This window comes from Athene noctua, chromosome 4, assembly GCF_965140245.1.
Source record: "Athene noctua chromosome 4, bAthNoc1.hap1.1, whole genome shotgun sequence".
Taxonomy (NCBI): domain Eukaryota; kingdom Metazoa; phylum Chordata; class Aves; order Strigiformes; family Strigidae; genus Athene; species Athene noctua.
Window position 1 is genome coordinate 45278066 of NC_134040.1, and position 16884 is coordinate 45294949.

Consider the following 16884-nt stretch of genomic DNA (forward strand, 5'->3'; position numbering starts at 1 on the left):
TAAAAAGAAACAAACATAAGTCTGTCTTGATGCACAGTACAGAAGCCTCAGTGACAACTGCTTTTTAGCACAGATATCAGGACTTGAGATCAATTCAGTCTCAAACCCCAAATGGTTTTCTACCCAAGCTCTATGGTACAGCAGGCCTGAACTGGGAAAAAGCTTTCTTTTACAGAGAAACAGAAAACATTAATATGCAGAACTAACAAGAAGCATTCTCATTTTGCATAACTGGTCAATATTTTCATAAATTTGAAATGTTAACTGTAGTATCAGCTTGACTCTGACACTTAAAAACTAGTTTATCCACTGATTGCATACAAAGCTGTTGGTGACATACTTTGACATACTTTCGCCTTAGATAGTATGACCTAATTATGTAGTTAATATGAGGAAAAAGCTTGCACAATTTCCCCCTAATTACCCAGTTGAAAGAGTGCCCATTACACATTCACTCAAGAGACCTGAGCTGCTCTGAAACCTGATCTGATCTTTCTAAGTCAAACAGAGGAAGGTTAGGAAGCTGAAGCATCAACGGTTATTACAGCAGTCCCCAATCTGCAACTCAGAGGGTTGAAACTGAAGGCAAGAGTTCCCACAGACACTAAAAATTAGAAAGTCAGAGCAAACACAGTTGCTGTTGTGGTCAGGGTCAAAAAAAGAAATGCAGCTGCCCAAGAGCCAAAGTTTAGAGATACCCACATTATTACATGCGCCTTCTTTTCTAACAAACTCATCTGTCCCCTGATGTTACACATCTATACAACACTCTGTCCCAACACCACCAACCCACCTTTTATCCCTCACACCTAAATTACCACAAATTTCCGTATCACTATAAAAAAAAAAGTAGATGTAGTATAAGTCTTCAAATAGCACTGACATCACAGTTTGCTTGAACAGGAGACAAAGAAAAGTTAATGAGCCAGTTTCAGTTCCTTCCTGTTTTCATGAAAGCACTATCAAATCTGTTAGTTGGTAATGTTAACTTGCATCAGTAAGATACAGGGAAAGGATGACATGGACAAAGACTGGAATACGCAAGTGTTCACTTGAGAGATCTCAGTATCAACAAGAACACAAATAAATGTAATTTTTCAATTCCTGGAGGCAAGCATTAGACTTCATTAACTAAATGAAATAATATGTAGTAATTCATTTCTTCAAATGAGATTTAAAGAGACAACTATGTCTTTTCCTAATACCCAAATTAAGATTTGACCTCCAAACACCAATTTGGTTGCCTATAGACACTTCGAGGGGTGGGGGGGGAGGGTGGAAAGGCAAGGAAAAGAGAGACAAGCGCATCCGAATATCATATTGTTCAATGATTCAAAGAAGCATACATGTAGGTCACATAAAACTAAATATCAGGTTGATTGCAAAATACTGAAGTTTTATCAACATTTGCTGGAATCAAGGTGACTAATGTAGCCAAGGTTTGGACATTTGCTTCCTACAGAGTTTAACTGAAATGTATTATTTATTTCTTATTTATTCAAATGGTTGTATCACACCTACCCAAACAATTCAACATAAATATACCCACTAAACAGAACCTAACAGGATCATGAAAAAAGTCACTCCTGACAATAAAAAGGAAAGGAACTGGTTCTCAAAACTGTATTCCCCCTCCAAATAGTACCTCACAAACTACACTACGTAATTTTAAAATACGAAAACTGACAACCTGCTCTGGCACCTAAACCAAGACATTTGGGTGTGCTCCATTCACAACAATCCTCCAACTTTTGTTCCTAAACCACTTTCATTTCTCAAGTATGCATAAAACCTACTTTCTCAAGTCCCAGTACAGTTCAACTTAACACTCACATAATTTACTTTTTCTATTAAGTTCTTTCAACACTGGTATGACATGCCTAGTACATACATAGTGCCATGATGAAAAACAAGACTGCACTTGCTAAACTGAACTTAGGAACTTTCAAAAAAACACAACAGGAAATGCAACTTTGTGACAGGTTATCAATAATAATTTTCCAAACTTTTTGGGTTCAAACTTCCTCTTATGCAAGGAACTGTGATTAAGTCTTTATGAGAAGCATCCTTAAATTACAGTGCAAGCAAAGTCTTACAGCAACATGTACTTTCAGTTACAGTTGGCAGGTAGACAATGCATCAATTTTGATAGGTTAGTTTTCTTCTTCTCAGAAGAATGGTAAAATAATTCTCTTTCCTTTAGAAATAATGTGGAAAGAAAAAAAAAAAAAACAAATCAAAATACAAAGCTTTTTCATTTTTTCCTTTTTCTGACACAAAGGTTTAACAGTAATGCTTCCTAGCATCCATTACAGTAATCTACCCTTTGATCATAAACATATATTAACTACTAGAAGTTCAATATGAAGAGTATACCATAAAGCATTTTGCAAAGCACATACACTAGAGTGAAGGAAACTGTTCTCTGAGTTTGCCCTCTTTTTCCTTATATTCCTCACTCTTCTCCAACAAATCTCCGATCCCGCTCCTCCCTCAGTTTTAATTTCTTTGTGTATCCTCCTACAACTGGCAAAGTCTGGATCTCAGCAGGTCAGCAATGACTGGCAGGCACTGCCACATTCTACATCTCCTCAAGAAGAAGGCTGAGAAGCCACCAGATTAGAAAGCAGTTATCAGGGAAAAATATTCTCAATAACACATAAACATATTCCATGGGCATGTGGAACAACACTGGATTTTTTTTTACCAACTGGAGTAACAACCTGGAAGCTGAAGTTACATAAAGATTGAATACATAAAACCTAGCATTAAAAAAAATTTACTTTGGCATAACTTACTGAACATGTAAAGTACTCATCATCACCCAGTCTTTTTAAAAAGTCACTTATTTCACTTCCAGGGAAAACTTTGCAACTTGTATGACTGGGCTGGAAGAATACTGAAACCCTTCTGGTTCTAAAACCTCTGAATATACAAATGCATTACTAGTCACGCTCCTCCCATAAATTCAGTGGAAATGTATGAGTCTGCATTACCTTCAACACATTTCTTCAGGAGTCAGAGACACACACAAGGTTCATACGCACTTGAACAAAGATGGCTTTTAAAAAATTTTAGATGCCCCCATGCTGAAGTTCAGCCCCTTGCATACAATTACAATGGCACTTAACATCAATAATCTTACCAGTGAAAACTAGATTGAGTACAGCCCTTCACCAAAGAGGTGATGTCAAGGACCCTGAAATAGGAGTCCCCCTACTAAGTTCTCAAAGTATTTCAGGATCCGTCACTAGCCTCCTGTTTGTGTACAAAAAACCCCTCCTCTAATACTCAAAATATCTCTCAGAAAAAAAGATAGAATGAGGTCACATTATTTCTACACTAACAAGACTTTATCACCACTATGAAAACCAAAATCCCACTCCTGTCACATTTCACATTACTGTTAGGAGTATGCTGCACTTCAGTTACAGAACTTAAAACCAAAAAGCGCACAATATTCAGAAACTAATCGTTATTGCTTATACATAAGTCTTTGTAAGATTTTTTTTTTTCAAAACAAAATATTAAAATATTTAAGGCTTGTGGTTTTTTAAGAATCTGTTGGGATTTTTAAATTGGCAGTAGCCCTGATTCAGCCTACGCGTTTCTCTACAGGAAAAATCTCGGCTCTGTTTTGGTTTTTTTTGTTTTATGAAGGATCTGAAACAAAGGTACAGACCAGTAATGTCTACCTACAGCAGGTTTTCCCAATATTTAAGATGCAATTTACCAGAAGGCTTTGCTATTTGGTTGGGTACAGGTATTTCTGTTGCAATCAGATTAAAAAGTATTGGGAAGTATATACTACAGTAGACTAAGAATTATTGAAGATTTTATTTTTCCTTTAAGGTTAAAAAAAGGCATCTGCTAAATAATCAAAATGTCAAGTAAGCAAGGTTATTTTTCCTAGGAAAATGAGTAATTATTTAAAATACTATTTTATTCACATTACTATGTTGTCAGACCTATACACCTTTGACTTCCTTGGTTACTTGGATTATTTGTCCACGAATTATGCAGTCTTAAATGCCAGCAGAGAAGGTTAAAGCCTTGAAATACTGCCACACAAAAATATCACCATAAAAGACAAACACACCTATCTTTACTACGTTAGGTTCAATTCACTTTTTCATTCTGTGAGCCACTAGAGAAATATGTTTTAACTAGCAGATGAGGAAGACTCTGTGAAAATCTGTTGGATAATAACCTGTGGTTGGAAAAAAAAAAAATAATTAACTCTAAGACTAGGTTCCACTTTTTTAATTAGTCATGGTATAAAGAACTTGAATTGTGTCGTATCACCTCAGAGGCTTAGTAATGCCTCAATAAAAAGAAGTGAGCAACTCTTCCTAATTCATATCACTATATTGAATGGTGTCTCCTATTTACTCGTATAACATGTATGCAGTACTCCTACCACTGCTGAGTTGGCACTGGCAAAGCAACAGCTGCACAAGCTTGCTGACAAGTCTAAGAGGCTTCACTTCCAAAGGGGACATGAGAAAAAAAAAAGCCTTCCAAAGTTCAATGACCCTCTCAGTTAGTACCCTCCTTAACTGTAGACAGCTGCCATTTGTGGACCTCCTTGAATTAGCCATGGAGCCGTGATGCTTCAACAGTCAAGAGGGGCAGGACCTGAGACTCATTTAACCAGATACTAATCCTATAAATGACTAAGCACACACCACAAGGCTACTTATGTTGTGTCGCAATGTTTTCCGCAGATACAACTGTCTCTGGCACCTGGTGTTAATCGTCCTTCAGCCACAGATAAGGAAGAAAAAAAATTAATCTTTCACACTTCCCCACTTCTATGACCACAGATGTCATCAAGACACTGGCTTATCAAATACTAAAGAAAATCCCCTACCATAACACTTTTACTAAAATACTGAAACTTGATAACTAAAAATCACTTCCAGAACATAAGAAGCCTCTATTTATCATTGTTATAAACTTCAATAGAGGGCCAACTATGCTTAGACTGCAGCTAATGAAGACTACTATTAAGATAAATGGTTTGTCTTAAGAAGGGTTCAAGTCCCCAATAATGAATCCTGTATTTATTTCATTGCATTGTTCTAGTCTACTAACACAGATCAATCAGTTAAAAGAACCCCTACCTTCTGATGACTCAGTGTACTTCAGGTACATATTAACAAATCAAATACACATCTGAGATTGTTCAAAGGAAGTATTTTTCTGTAGGTTACCTGTAAACTTAAACTTTGAAACCTTTTTGAGAAACCTACCGTGCTGTTTCTGCTTAGGGTTGTACATCTTCCACCAGCGAAATATGATAAATCCATCTTGTATTCTAAATAAAATAAGACAGATGTTAAGAGAGTGATAATGCAAAATCCTATGTGCAGCTGCATGACATGTTGCCTTATACAGTGCAGAGATCTGCAGTTGCACTAGTGTATGGCAACATTAAAGCACAAAGCATTACAACATAAAGCATACAGTATAACATTATACTATTATTGCATTAGATGAAACTCATATAAAACCCCATACCCACTGCCTTCTCAAGGCTTTCCAAATTTAACAGTAAGAATCAAAACTACAACTATTAGCTAGTGTGCAGTTCACATCACAAATTATTCTCAATTCCAGTAAATTAAATGCAAACTACTTGGCCAAAATTAATCTTCCAAACTTAAGAATAGGAGCATGATAAAGAGAAAGATATTAATGATAAAATAGTTCTCCTTCAAACTCTAAAGTGTTTTCTTTCTCAAATATTAAGGACAACTAGAATCTTACCCGGTACTCACTTCCAACATATTAATGCTCAAACAGCAAACGAGCTAACAAGTATCTAAGAATGTCAGTTTATTTTTAACATTCATAAACATATTTACTGCACATTTGCAAGACAATATTTTGATATGTGTTATTCAGAAATACACATTTACTGTATTTGAAACTGCTATTTAGAAGAGTGAATCCCTTGGAAATTTGTACCTGATAGACATGTCTTCTGTGATAAAATAGATTTCGCGAACCATGATTTTTCCAGACAGCACAGAGAACGAAAAGGAACCTAGTGTGAAGAAAAAGTGTTTATCAGACATTAGCCTAAAGTTGTTGATGCTTTATTTTCTGAATGGGAGGAATATAGTATTCAACTATCTGAAATGGATTTACTGGGTATCTTGAGTTTATTCTCGGAAAACCCACTAACTTTCAAAGGAGAAGGGAAGTCAGCGATTCTAAAGATACATGACAAAAAGTACCCAGCTCTAAAAGGTGCATACCCAAGGATACAATTAACCCCAAGATGCACTAGTCACTCAGAAACATTCAGGTGTCTTACAAAGCTTGCAAAAAGAGTTAGGAAAGCTGTTTTGAACATTTGTAAGTATCAAGCCATTGTATGCAAGACTATAATTAGAGCAATAAAGATTCCTGACAAAATAATTTTTCAAATTTTAAATGACTATAAAGTTTTCAGTCCAATTATTATGACAAATTGTGTTTACAGCAGAAAGGATTAATAAGCATGAAATGACCAGCAGGTAATGCAATAGCCCATATTTTTCCTAAGGCTTTTCACTTCATCCACAGAAAGTTACATAAACCATGATTTGTTCTAAAAAAAACCAGAAAAACCAACATTAATCGACTGAAGCCAAGCTGTAAATTATGGGATTTAATTAATGCTATGTTCTTCTTGCTGATTAAGTTTATAAAGAACACCACATATTTCAGCAGCTATGTCCAACTGCCTTTACTTAAACATTTCACAGAGAAATTTTAATAAAAGCCCATAGATCAGGTGTGGCAGCCAATAACTATTTCATCTATACTGCTGTTCAAAAAGTTGGATTTGAAGATGGCTTGAGTTACAGTTCTTAAATTCTTGAGGATATAAACAAATTATTTCAGGAATCTCTTTGGCAGGCAGGTATGGGTAGGTTGGTTATTTTTAAGTTTTCACTACTTTTATGATCAATAGTTACAGAAGTAGTCAAGAACTAAAGTCATCATCATTCTGGGAAGCAGACAGCAAAAGGCATAGAAGAATAAATGAAAGAAAATTAAAAGTACTGTGAGAGTGAGGTTGTGGGATACAACCCTCTGTGACTCAGCATCAGATATTTTTGTAATGTGGGTGAGTACCCAAGTGATTTGTACTGACCTGTTTTATTAAAAAATGTTTTAAAATATGAAAAAAAAAAAGTTAATGGATTTTGATGCAAATGTTCTAGCCAGTATAAATTCTACATATCACAGTCCCAGTATGGATTAACATGATTAGTTATTCTGACAGCTTATTTAGAAAGCAAGGACGCTGCCATAACAAGGAGTCAGACTTGAGACTCTACTGTGCCCCTCTGAGCCCACTCCAGCAGTTGCTACCCCCTCTTCAGATGCTGTATAACCAGCCTCAAAGGTGTGGGGGAGTGGGAAGTCACACCCCTTAACACCAAATTATGAGACAAATTCAGAACCAGCTCAGGTTCCATGAAAAACTGAGGTCAATCTTCTCCTTTTAGGGCACTAACCATTATGATTACAGGGCTTTGAAAAAGGGGGCAATGGAAAAAAAACAGATTTTAAGTACACAAAGTATACAGACTAAACAGGAAAAAGTAAACTCAACTTAAAATCAAAAAACCTGTCAAGTGAACTTTAATATAAAATAATGAGACCTCAATGAAAAAGAAGGTGTTTTTCTACCTACACCAAGGATCCTCCCCTAAAGTATGGTATCAAACCTGTCTTCTTAAATTAAACCCATGGTGATCGTTTTTAAATTGCTATAATAAAGGAAGACTTAATTTTACTTCGACTTTTTAGCAAATTAAGGTATAATAAAAAGCCGTAGATAAACAGCAGCATTACAGTAACCATAACTTACCGATATGGATGTAGCCATGTTTATATAATCTGTTAAGAACCAACGTTAAAATGAGTCCAATGTTCCGGGAATTATAGTAAGTTAGGTAGATAATCCATCCACAAGACAATATTGTCGCTGTTGAAAGATTAAAATGAATTAAAATAGTTTTTAAAGTATGCTGACCTAGATAAAAGCCTTACCTATTAAGACTATAAAGCACAACAGTGTTCTTCCTCCTCTCCAAAAACACTTTGAAACTGCTGGGACACTTTAACGGGTGTTTTCAGAGAGATGGTGTGAGAAGTGTGTGAAGAGATAGGCGGAAAACAAAGAAGGGGTAAAAGGAAGTTCAGAAAAATATAGATTCTTCACTGCTCTTCCACTCCCCAATATAAAAAAAACTTGTCCTCTGGAGGACCTACAAAAGGCACCACATATTTCATTATATCTGTCATCATCCAAGTGAACTTTCATAGACCAAATCATAACATGCACTTGCCCACATGGTCATTTATTTTAAAAAAAACCTGAAAAAACACCACCACAGAAGTCACACTACCTTCCTTCTCCAAACCATGAACTGTAACTTAAACTTCTAGTCTTTCATATCTTAGTGCAGGAAACAACATTATCACATCTGAAACAATTTCCTAAGTTGCTATATCCCAAGAGAAATGTACCAGTCCTTGGGTCAGCAGAAATCTGTCAACAGTTCAAGCATGGAATTTGATAGAAAAAAAAGGAGATAACAATCCAATGAGAAACATATTAAAAAAAGAAAAAAAAATTAGGTCTGCTAATCCCCGAAGTAATTTTTACTTTAGTTGATTAAGAGCTAGTAACCTATTTCTAACTACAAGGGTTCTCATAGCTTCCAGAAGGACAAACCCAAAAGGAATGGGACTGCTGGGAAACGGACTAGTTCTAACTTACTTGACTGATAATTACCATTCTGTTTCATCCAAAGCAGAGTAGGAAAGAAACCAATTTTTGTATTTGAGGTATCTCTACCATTATATTAACTGAACTTTCTAACAGAAAGTTTTCATTTATGTACAGAATTCATACTGAAAAACTCAGATTTATTGTGCCTTTTATGCGAAAGCTGAAGTGCAGAAAAGCATATGGGTGTGATGCCTTCACTCTGCAAGAGTTCAGATGATTACACCAAAAAAAAAAACCCCACACATTACAAATCAACCTGTCCTTTGCTGCCCCTTAATTTTTTTGCAGTGTGATGCTGCACTGCTTTGTAACAACCCCTGTGCTTTGTTGAAAGATGAGGAGAAGGCAGAAGAGAAAGACTTGCATGACTTTGTCTTTTCCTTAGTGGAAAATTGATCCAGTGTGGTCAAAATTCAAGTAGCTCAGGCACCAGGACAAGTAAGCTGCCTGATGTGTAAAACAAATCAGATCTGTGTGAGTGACTACACAGGAACAAGGCAGGGAGGGTTAAAGCTATATCCCGGGAAAGAAACTGCTCTTGGCACTCTGTGAAAGCATACTGCAAGGACAGCATTTACCTCCCCTCACTTTCAGATGAGTAAGCTACTCGCTGCTGGTCCTCTATCAATGTAAGGAGGAAGGTGGAATGACTCACACTCAAAGGGTCTCATTCCAGTAATAAAACTTAGTTTGAGATTAAAGTTCAACTACACATTTCTAGATACCCAAAGCCAAGAAGGCTCTCTCTTAAGGTGACATATACCGAGAAAAATCAGCAAACTAGTGAAGTCTCCAGGCACTATGGTCCTAATCCACTGCCTTTACCACTAGTCTCACTTCTAGCACAAATTGTAGCCTTTTCTTTTCCCTCATCAAATTTAGTCTCTGCTATTAAGTGGCAGATCCCATAAACTCTATTTATCTCATCATTCTTCATTTTAAAAGCCTTTTCACTGAAGCAACATTTTGGAAATTACATTTGGAAGGCTTGACTGTATGTGATTTTTAGAAATTATTCTGGAATTGAGCAACAGCTCAGAGAAGCATGTTCATTTCTAGAATTCATCACCTCTTTTACTTGGATCAATAGCTAGCTGTTTCAGGATTCAGAAGAAAATACTGACTTTTATTTTGTTCTTTTATAACAGGATGCCATAGGTCAGCAGATGAAAGCAAAGGAGGAATGGCTGATTGAAACTGGGTCAGTTAATATATATTACTTCAATATGTTTCTACACCAAACCTCATAATAACAGGAGGCTACACAGCTTTTTCAGTTGTTTATGTCATTGTTTCTAGAATACCAAGTGATTTCTTACAACTGAAGAGATCAGCAGCTCCCCAAAACGGTGTAAATGTATATAGGTCATTCTGCCTCTATTTCTAAAGGGGATGGACTACATTATTTCTTGAAGTTCCACCCACCCTTCCATGAAACAGATATTTGTAAGTTTAATATATTCAAGCAAGTAAGAAAGCTAAGCAAAGCTTTTGGCTTAAACTATAGCCGTTACATGGACTTGCTTATATCCTACATACTTTCCAAAGAGAATTACTAACAGTTTGCTCTAAGAATCCAGTGCAGAAAAGGAAAACCAGAGAAAGAAAATTCTGCAGGCTGCAATTTGACACTTTCATTCTTTGGTGAAAGACCTGAACATCTCCAAGTCTCAAGTTAAAGCTTCCAAAGACAACCTTTTCAGATCTGTTCCTCATCTGTCCCATATTTTACCGTGAGCCACTATCAGCATGGTGACTTCTCTTATCTTGATTACACTTAGGATTTTATGTTGAATACGAACTTTCCATGGCAACATACTAAAAGTGAAATAAATAATATTCAGAAAGCACCCCCAGCTAATTTTCCTATGTCCTTTTCATTCAGTCTGGCCTACAGAAAGATAATTCTAGTACATCAGTAGCAAACAGACATGGTTTAACTTCCCAGAAGTCAAAATATAAAGTTATTTTTCCTGGGCTGCCCCTCACTCTATTTTGCTGCCCCTGATCCACCTGTTCATAGATTCAGAAAACACAACTACCTACACACGGATATAAATAATAACACCGATGTTATAAAAAAATAGCATACCTAAATCAGGCACATTTACAAAAATAGCCCATAACAAAAAGTACACAATGGCTTAAAGACTTATTGTGGCACACAATTTAGTCTAGAAGTTACATCATTAAATGTAGTAGTCTTTATATCACTATTCAAACTATACGATATTAAATGGCAGATATGTACATATTGGTATGATGAAGTTATTGTATTTGCCTGTCAGTGTGTTACAAGGCTAATCCTTTGTTAAGGTATTACTATTAATCACCAGCTTACTCTGGTGTTAGAAAAAACTTATTTCATGAAAAGAAGTTCTCACTGATATCTTATTTTGCAGAGTTGCAGTTGTAGAGCACCATCCTTTGCACATTGGACTTATCTCCCAAGAGTCGCAGCACGATTAGTATTGGAAACAGTTCCATGTTTTTTTCTTTCTGAATTACTTAAGTAGCATTGCTATACCTCACTAAACAGCTGTATGACAAGTAAAAATCTATTTTCAGTGTTTTGATGCAATTTGGTAAGAAATTTGATATTGGTATGCCAGCATTTAGAGAAGTACATTTAGAAGTTCACACAAAAAAAATTTATCCAAACCAGAAACCTTACCTACTAACAGCCAAACAACATTGGAGTCATGTTCTGTTAGGAAGTCTTCCAACTGCGTGATACTTGGAACAAAACTATCATTTTTTCTTTGATCCATTGCTAAACTGTTTTTGCAGCACCACCTATAGAACTGAAAAAAGAAAAAAACAACAAAAACCCCAAAATGAGTAACAAGCACAGTACAGTTTGGAAAGAATTGAGTATGTACCATGTGAAATGATCTGTAACAGTCTGTTTCATACAAATATGATTTTATTTATTATATTCCTTCAATAACATCTTCAGGATTCTCAGCTACCCTTTCTTCAATTCTAGAGCTACAGAAACACTTCCACTCATCTCTGCTGAAACAGAGTGCCTTGCTAAAACAGATTATAGATCAACAGAATGCCAGCATACACTCTCCAAATTTAGCATGAATGCCCCATACAGTATATAATAGCAAATAAATTTATAAAACTGTTGTCCCACAGTAGTAAGTCAAAAGGTAACTGAACATACAAGTAAAAATGAGTTTGTATTAAGCCTTCTAAGGGAGGCTTAATGCGAAAAGGGAGTATGAGACAATACGAGGCTGAACTCCCTGCCCCTGTGGAAGGAAAAGCCGAAGCAGACACTTTGGGGAGCTATGGAAAATTCCCATAACCTCCTAATCCACTGTGTCCTCTTGCTTTAGGATGCATTTGCATCATCATATAAAAAGTGACTACACAGTGTCTCTGTTATAGAGAACAGAAAACCAGTCCTTCTGATCTTATACACTTATTCAAACCACCCATAATTCACATTGCAACTGGGTTATACTAATTAAGTGTGATTAACAGGGAGTAGCTCAGCTCAGTAACATCTGTAATTACCCAGCCGTATTTTACTTCTATTAGTTTCAGTTGAAGTCTTCTCCCTTGGACGTTATCTGTTAAGCCTTCTTACAGGAAGATAAGCATTAATTCTGCCTTTTTTAAAAAAAAAAAAAAAACAAACAAACAAAAAAAAACCCCCCACACACACCTTCCAGCTCCTGGCAGCCTGTCTTCCTGCCAGTACACCACCCTCAAAAAAAATAAGTAGACTTTATTTCCTTTCTTAATGAAATCCGTGATGGTCTCCATCAAAAGCTCTAGAACATAAAACTACATAACATTGGTAAGACCTCAGGTTTTGAGCAGCATAACATCTTTGGAATAGTCAGTATTTAGAAGTGTTAGCAAAAAACCTAACAAGTTATCAAGTTTTTCCTGTAATATTTGTACTACCTCTCACTATTATAACTTGAAAACAAAATGTAGAAGGAGAAGTTGAAAAAACCCTGATTTTAATGCACTTGTTTCTTCCCTACATTTGGGTAAATACAGTACCTTGAACTAAGAGCCTATGTTTTTAACTAAGATCCTGAGTGTAAGTGCTAACAATTTGTTTGCTACCTCTTCTGTAAGAAGGAAGAGAATGTGGAGGAAAGAACATGAAAGCAATAAACAAACAACAACAACAAAAAAATACCAAAACGCGATACACCAGACGCTGCTTCCAGTATTGGTGATAAAAGAAGCTCCCCTACAAAGAAGAATAATAAGCATCGCACACACATACACACACTACAAAAAGAAGCCCTTGTTTTAAAGGAACATTACATCGACAAATTAAATCACATAATGGCACTGTGATGTGCTTTAAGACATTCACAATACCTTAATAAAAACCCCATATGTCAACTTGTATTACTAAGCAGATGATGCCTCTGTGGGCGGCCTCTAAGAGCCTTTAACCTGAGAATGACAGGGTAACTGGAGAAACCAAAATCAACACTTTCAGCTTAAAGGAAGAACAAACGTCTCTTGGTAAGAAAGGGAGAAAGCAACAGGGTCACTCTTTTGTGCTCAAGACCACAGTGGAAATGCTGTCCAATGGTGAGGACTGCCTCTCACCTTAACAAACACCCTCCCTTAAGAAAGCAACCTGTGGCTTTTTCCTAAGAAATTATCACCCAATGTTACATAACACCGAGACAGAACATTAAATATCGTTATGCTCTAAATAGGATGGGGGCAAGACAACTCAGAGACTGCAAGTCATGGAATCCTGATACTTAGTTACTTAAACAAAGACAGGGTTCATCACTTTTTGTCATCGCTATCCATAACCATAAACTGGATACCCTTGGAAGTTTTCTGAAATACATTTGCTATTTGTATGCAAAAAAACTCAGGAATCCCCCATCAGTCATCATGTGTCAATACGTCATTTTGGAGCTCCACAGGTGATCCTTTAACACGCCGCCCCATTGATTTTTTTTGTTTTGTTTGGGCACCCTTCGCCCTTCATCAAGTCACCCAAGGAAGAGTATGATGGCCATGAAAGTGTAACCACCCAGAAACAGGCAGCAGCAACATCTGCACTAGATGCAGGCTCTCAGTACACACTTCAGAGGAAGCAGGTGCTTAATCCACTTAGATTATGAAGCAATTTTGTCCTTATGAATTAGTATAATAGAAAGGGGCAGAGACATAAGTAGTACACACTGTTTATAATGTCCTTGTGCATTTATACAGCATGGAAGGTGGAAAGGCACGAACTGGATCATGATGATTGTTAAAAGGAAGAGATGTTGTCTCTTCAGAACAGATATTAACTACTTTCAGTAACGTGCATTTCTTCCTGACAGTCCTGCACCTTCATCTTCCATGCCCTATATACGGTATCCATAGACTTGAATCGTGGATACCCCTCACCTGCCGGTGCTCATCCACATTTATTCCAGTGGGCAAAATTACTTTTCAGGCAGACAAAACACTAACTGTTGAACTCTCCAGGAACACTGACCCACTGGCTGATGAGCCTAATTCACATTCATACTGCTACTATACTGTATTCTTTTGAAGTAACAGTATACTTTACAAATCCTAAAGGACTGCTCTCGAGGGATGAGACCCAAATCTAGGTGGGAAACCCCAGTCTTACCAACCCTGCTAATACAAGAAAGAAAACACCAAAGAGGAAGAGAAACCCAGACCTTCACATTTACCTCTCTGCACTTATTTATAGTATTTTCTCAAGGTCTCCACTGTTTTGTAATGCTCAGTTCACATGCCGAAATATAGTCCAAAACCATGACAACTGTTTTAGTTTATTTGCCTTCCTCCCATCTTTTTTTTTTTTTTTTTTTTTAAATTTTTTTAAGCACATCTTTACTATTCAGTATGTTGCTTGTGGCTCTCATTTACCACATACCATGTTAATACATACAAAATGTATCAGCCTTCTTCTGGGAGGAGCACAGGAGAAGAGGAAGATTCCGTGGCACTGAAGTGACAGAACCCCAGGACTTGTATTTATCTTCACAGCAGTCCTTTAAGGCATTACATAGTCTTCTTTCTGCAAATGATATCTGAAGCTAGGAGAGATAAAGGCCAAATCCTTTATTTATGATGCCCAAACTGAACGACTTGGGCCTGCTTTTCAGGTTGTGCATGTTTAGAGCACTTAGTATGTTCAAAGTAAACAGCAGACTGGTTTGAACATGTGAGGGTTCATTATCACTGTAGATTTGCTCCTCCTGGTCAGACAGGCTTCCTTTATAGCAGAAACACACACTTAACAGTCACTTAAAGTTATTTTTAATTACTTGTGTCACTTATTAATCCACTTTTCTCAGTACTAAGATGCAAGTGATAAGACTGGGGGGATGCAATTCATTTCCAGCCTGCTTCCATTATTCCAAACTCGATCTGATTTTCACAGCAAATATCTATCTCTAAAAAGCCAAACACTCAAAATCTGCTGCTTCAAATCTTTATAAACACATGTCAATGGCATCATATAGGTAAACTAGTTTTAACCTCAGCCTGACACATTAACATTTAACATCAAGAACAAACCTCTGCTTGAACAAAGTCATAAAAAATTTACACAAAGCATGCATATATGAAAGAACTGACCAAAAAAAAAAAAAAAGAAAACCACAACAGAAGCCAGGGGACCAGGCTCTCAGTCACTGGAGTGCAGTTGCTTGGCAGAGACAGCTGCAGCCTAGGAAACAACCACTCACCTGTAAAAGGTCTGTCCTGTACCTATAGCTGGGCATGAAGGCAACAGATACTTTATTACATGCCTGAGAGCATTAGGGTAATATGGGGCTTGGGCTGCATAAGACAAGGAGAAAGAAAGAAATGTCTGTTCATCGCATCCTTTGTAACGCTCCTTTCCTGGCACACCTTGTAGAAACAGTTGAATAAAACTGATATACAAAGGTGGGTACTCACATGTCATGGTATTGAGAAGAAACACTTTTTGTACAGTTAAGAAGCGGGTAAGGAAATCATGGATGCTGCCATTCCCGTTATTACTAGAATTCATGGGGGAATAAACTGGGAGTTTGAATTTGTCAGACATATTCCTCAGATCTTCACAGAAAATCAACAATATACCAAATACACATTAATTGACATTATTAGAAGTTAACTACCATTCTGAGGATTCTGAGGATACTCAACTCCCAACTTCTACAGCAATTCACAATTACACCAAAGTGACAAACAAGAGGATGTGAATCCCCCTAAGTCTCAATGAATAAACATAGATAATACACATGAATTTTCCATATCTCTAGCAAATCTGCCATAGCCACCCTGGTTCCTTATAGAAAAGGAAAGAAATGGCATTTTTGCATCCTACACATTCCTTCCCTTTCTTTCAAGGGGTCTCCAGCAACAGCTGCTATGATTAGAAAGGAGTCTCACAAATGTAAACATGACTGACTGAATTTTCCTCTGAAGGTGTCATGACACTGTTAGCACCCAGAAGCACATTAAGCACATTTCACAAAACAAAAAGCTGCCAACCACGGCATCTTTCCCAAAACACTCCAGCTAGGTCCCAAGACTCAAAACCTGTCCCAACACAGCTTTGGAAGCTCAGCTATTCTTTAATCAACAAGCAAGGAAAAGAGGAAGGATGAGAAGGAAAGTTCTTCTCAAAAAACACATACGCATAAAAAAAGCTATGTGACAGCACCCGCACAGCAATTCTGTCACCTGACATGTTGCAGTGGCTTTGTACCTTACACCCAATTAAAGATTAGCAGTTCTTTTTTTAAGAAAAAAGAACTAAGATTCAGGCCTATTTTCTTCCCCCTCCACTAGTGCTTGAAATAACAATAGCGGTAAACTGTAAACACACTAAACTACTGCTTTAATTATACTAATGAAATCTTGTCAGAACCTCCAGCAGAAACAGTTGAACTAAGAACACAGAAGAGAGTCACACTAGTTAAACGGGTGCTGGACAGACTTGGTTAAACTTGACTTGCACTACAGTAGCTTACATTAGTAAATAACATGTTTACTTAAAAATTAATCAAAATTAAAATATATTCAAAGGAACTGTAAGGTATAAGACAAAAATCATCCTTACAGTA

General features: G+C 36.8%; 1 protein-coding gene across 6 annotated transcripts in view; it reads right to left on the minus strand.

The window, feature by feature from the left end:
* Positions 1-14784, minus strand: part of BLTP1 (bridge-like lipid transfer protein family member 1) — a 119975-nt gene extending 105191 nt beyond the window's left edge. For all 6 annotated transcript variants that reach the window (XM_074905139.1, XM_074905140.1, XM_074905141.1 and 3 more), the window contains exons 1-5: positions 14700-14784; positions 11475-11604; positions 7874-7990; positions 5974-6052; positions 5256-5320 (exon numbers count right to left, since the gene is read on the minus strand). In XM_074905139.1, coding sequence (XP_074761240.1) covers positions 5256-5320; positions 5974-6052; positions 7874-7990; positions 11475-11604; positions 14700-14702 — 394 coding nt within the window. In that variant the 5' untranslated portion in view covers positions 14703-14784. The remainder of the gene's footprint in view (positions 1-5255; positions 5321-5973; positions 6053-7873; positions 7991-11474; positions 11605-14699) is intronic.
* Positions 14785-16884: the final 2100 nt, after the last annotated feature.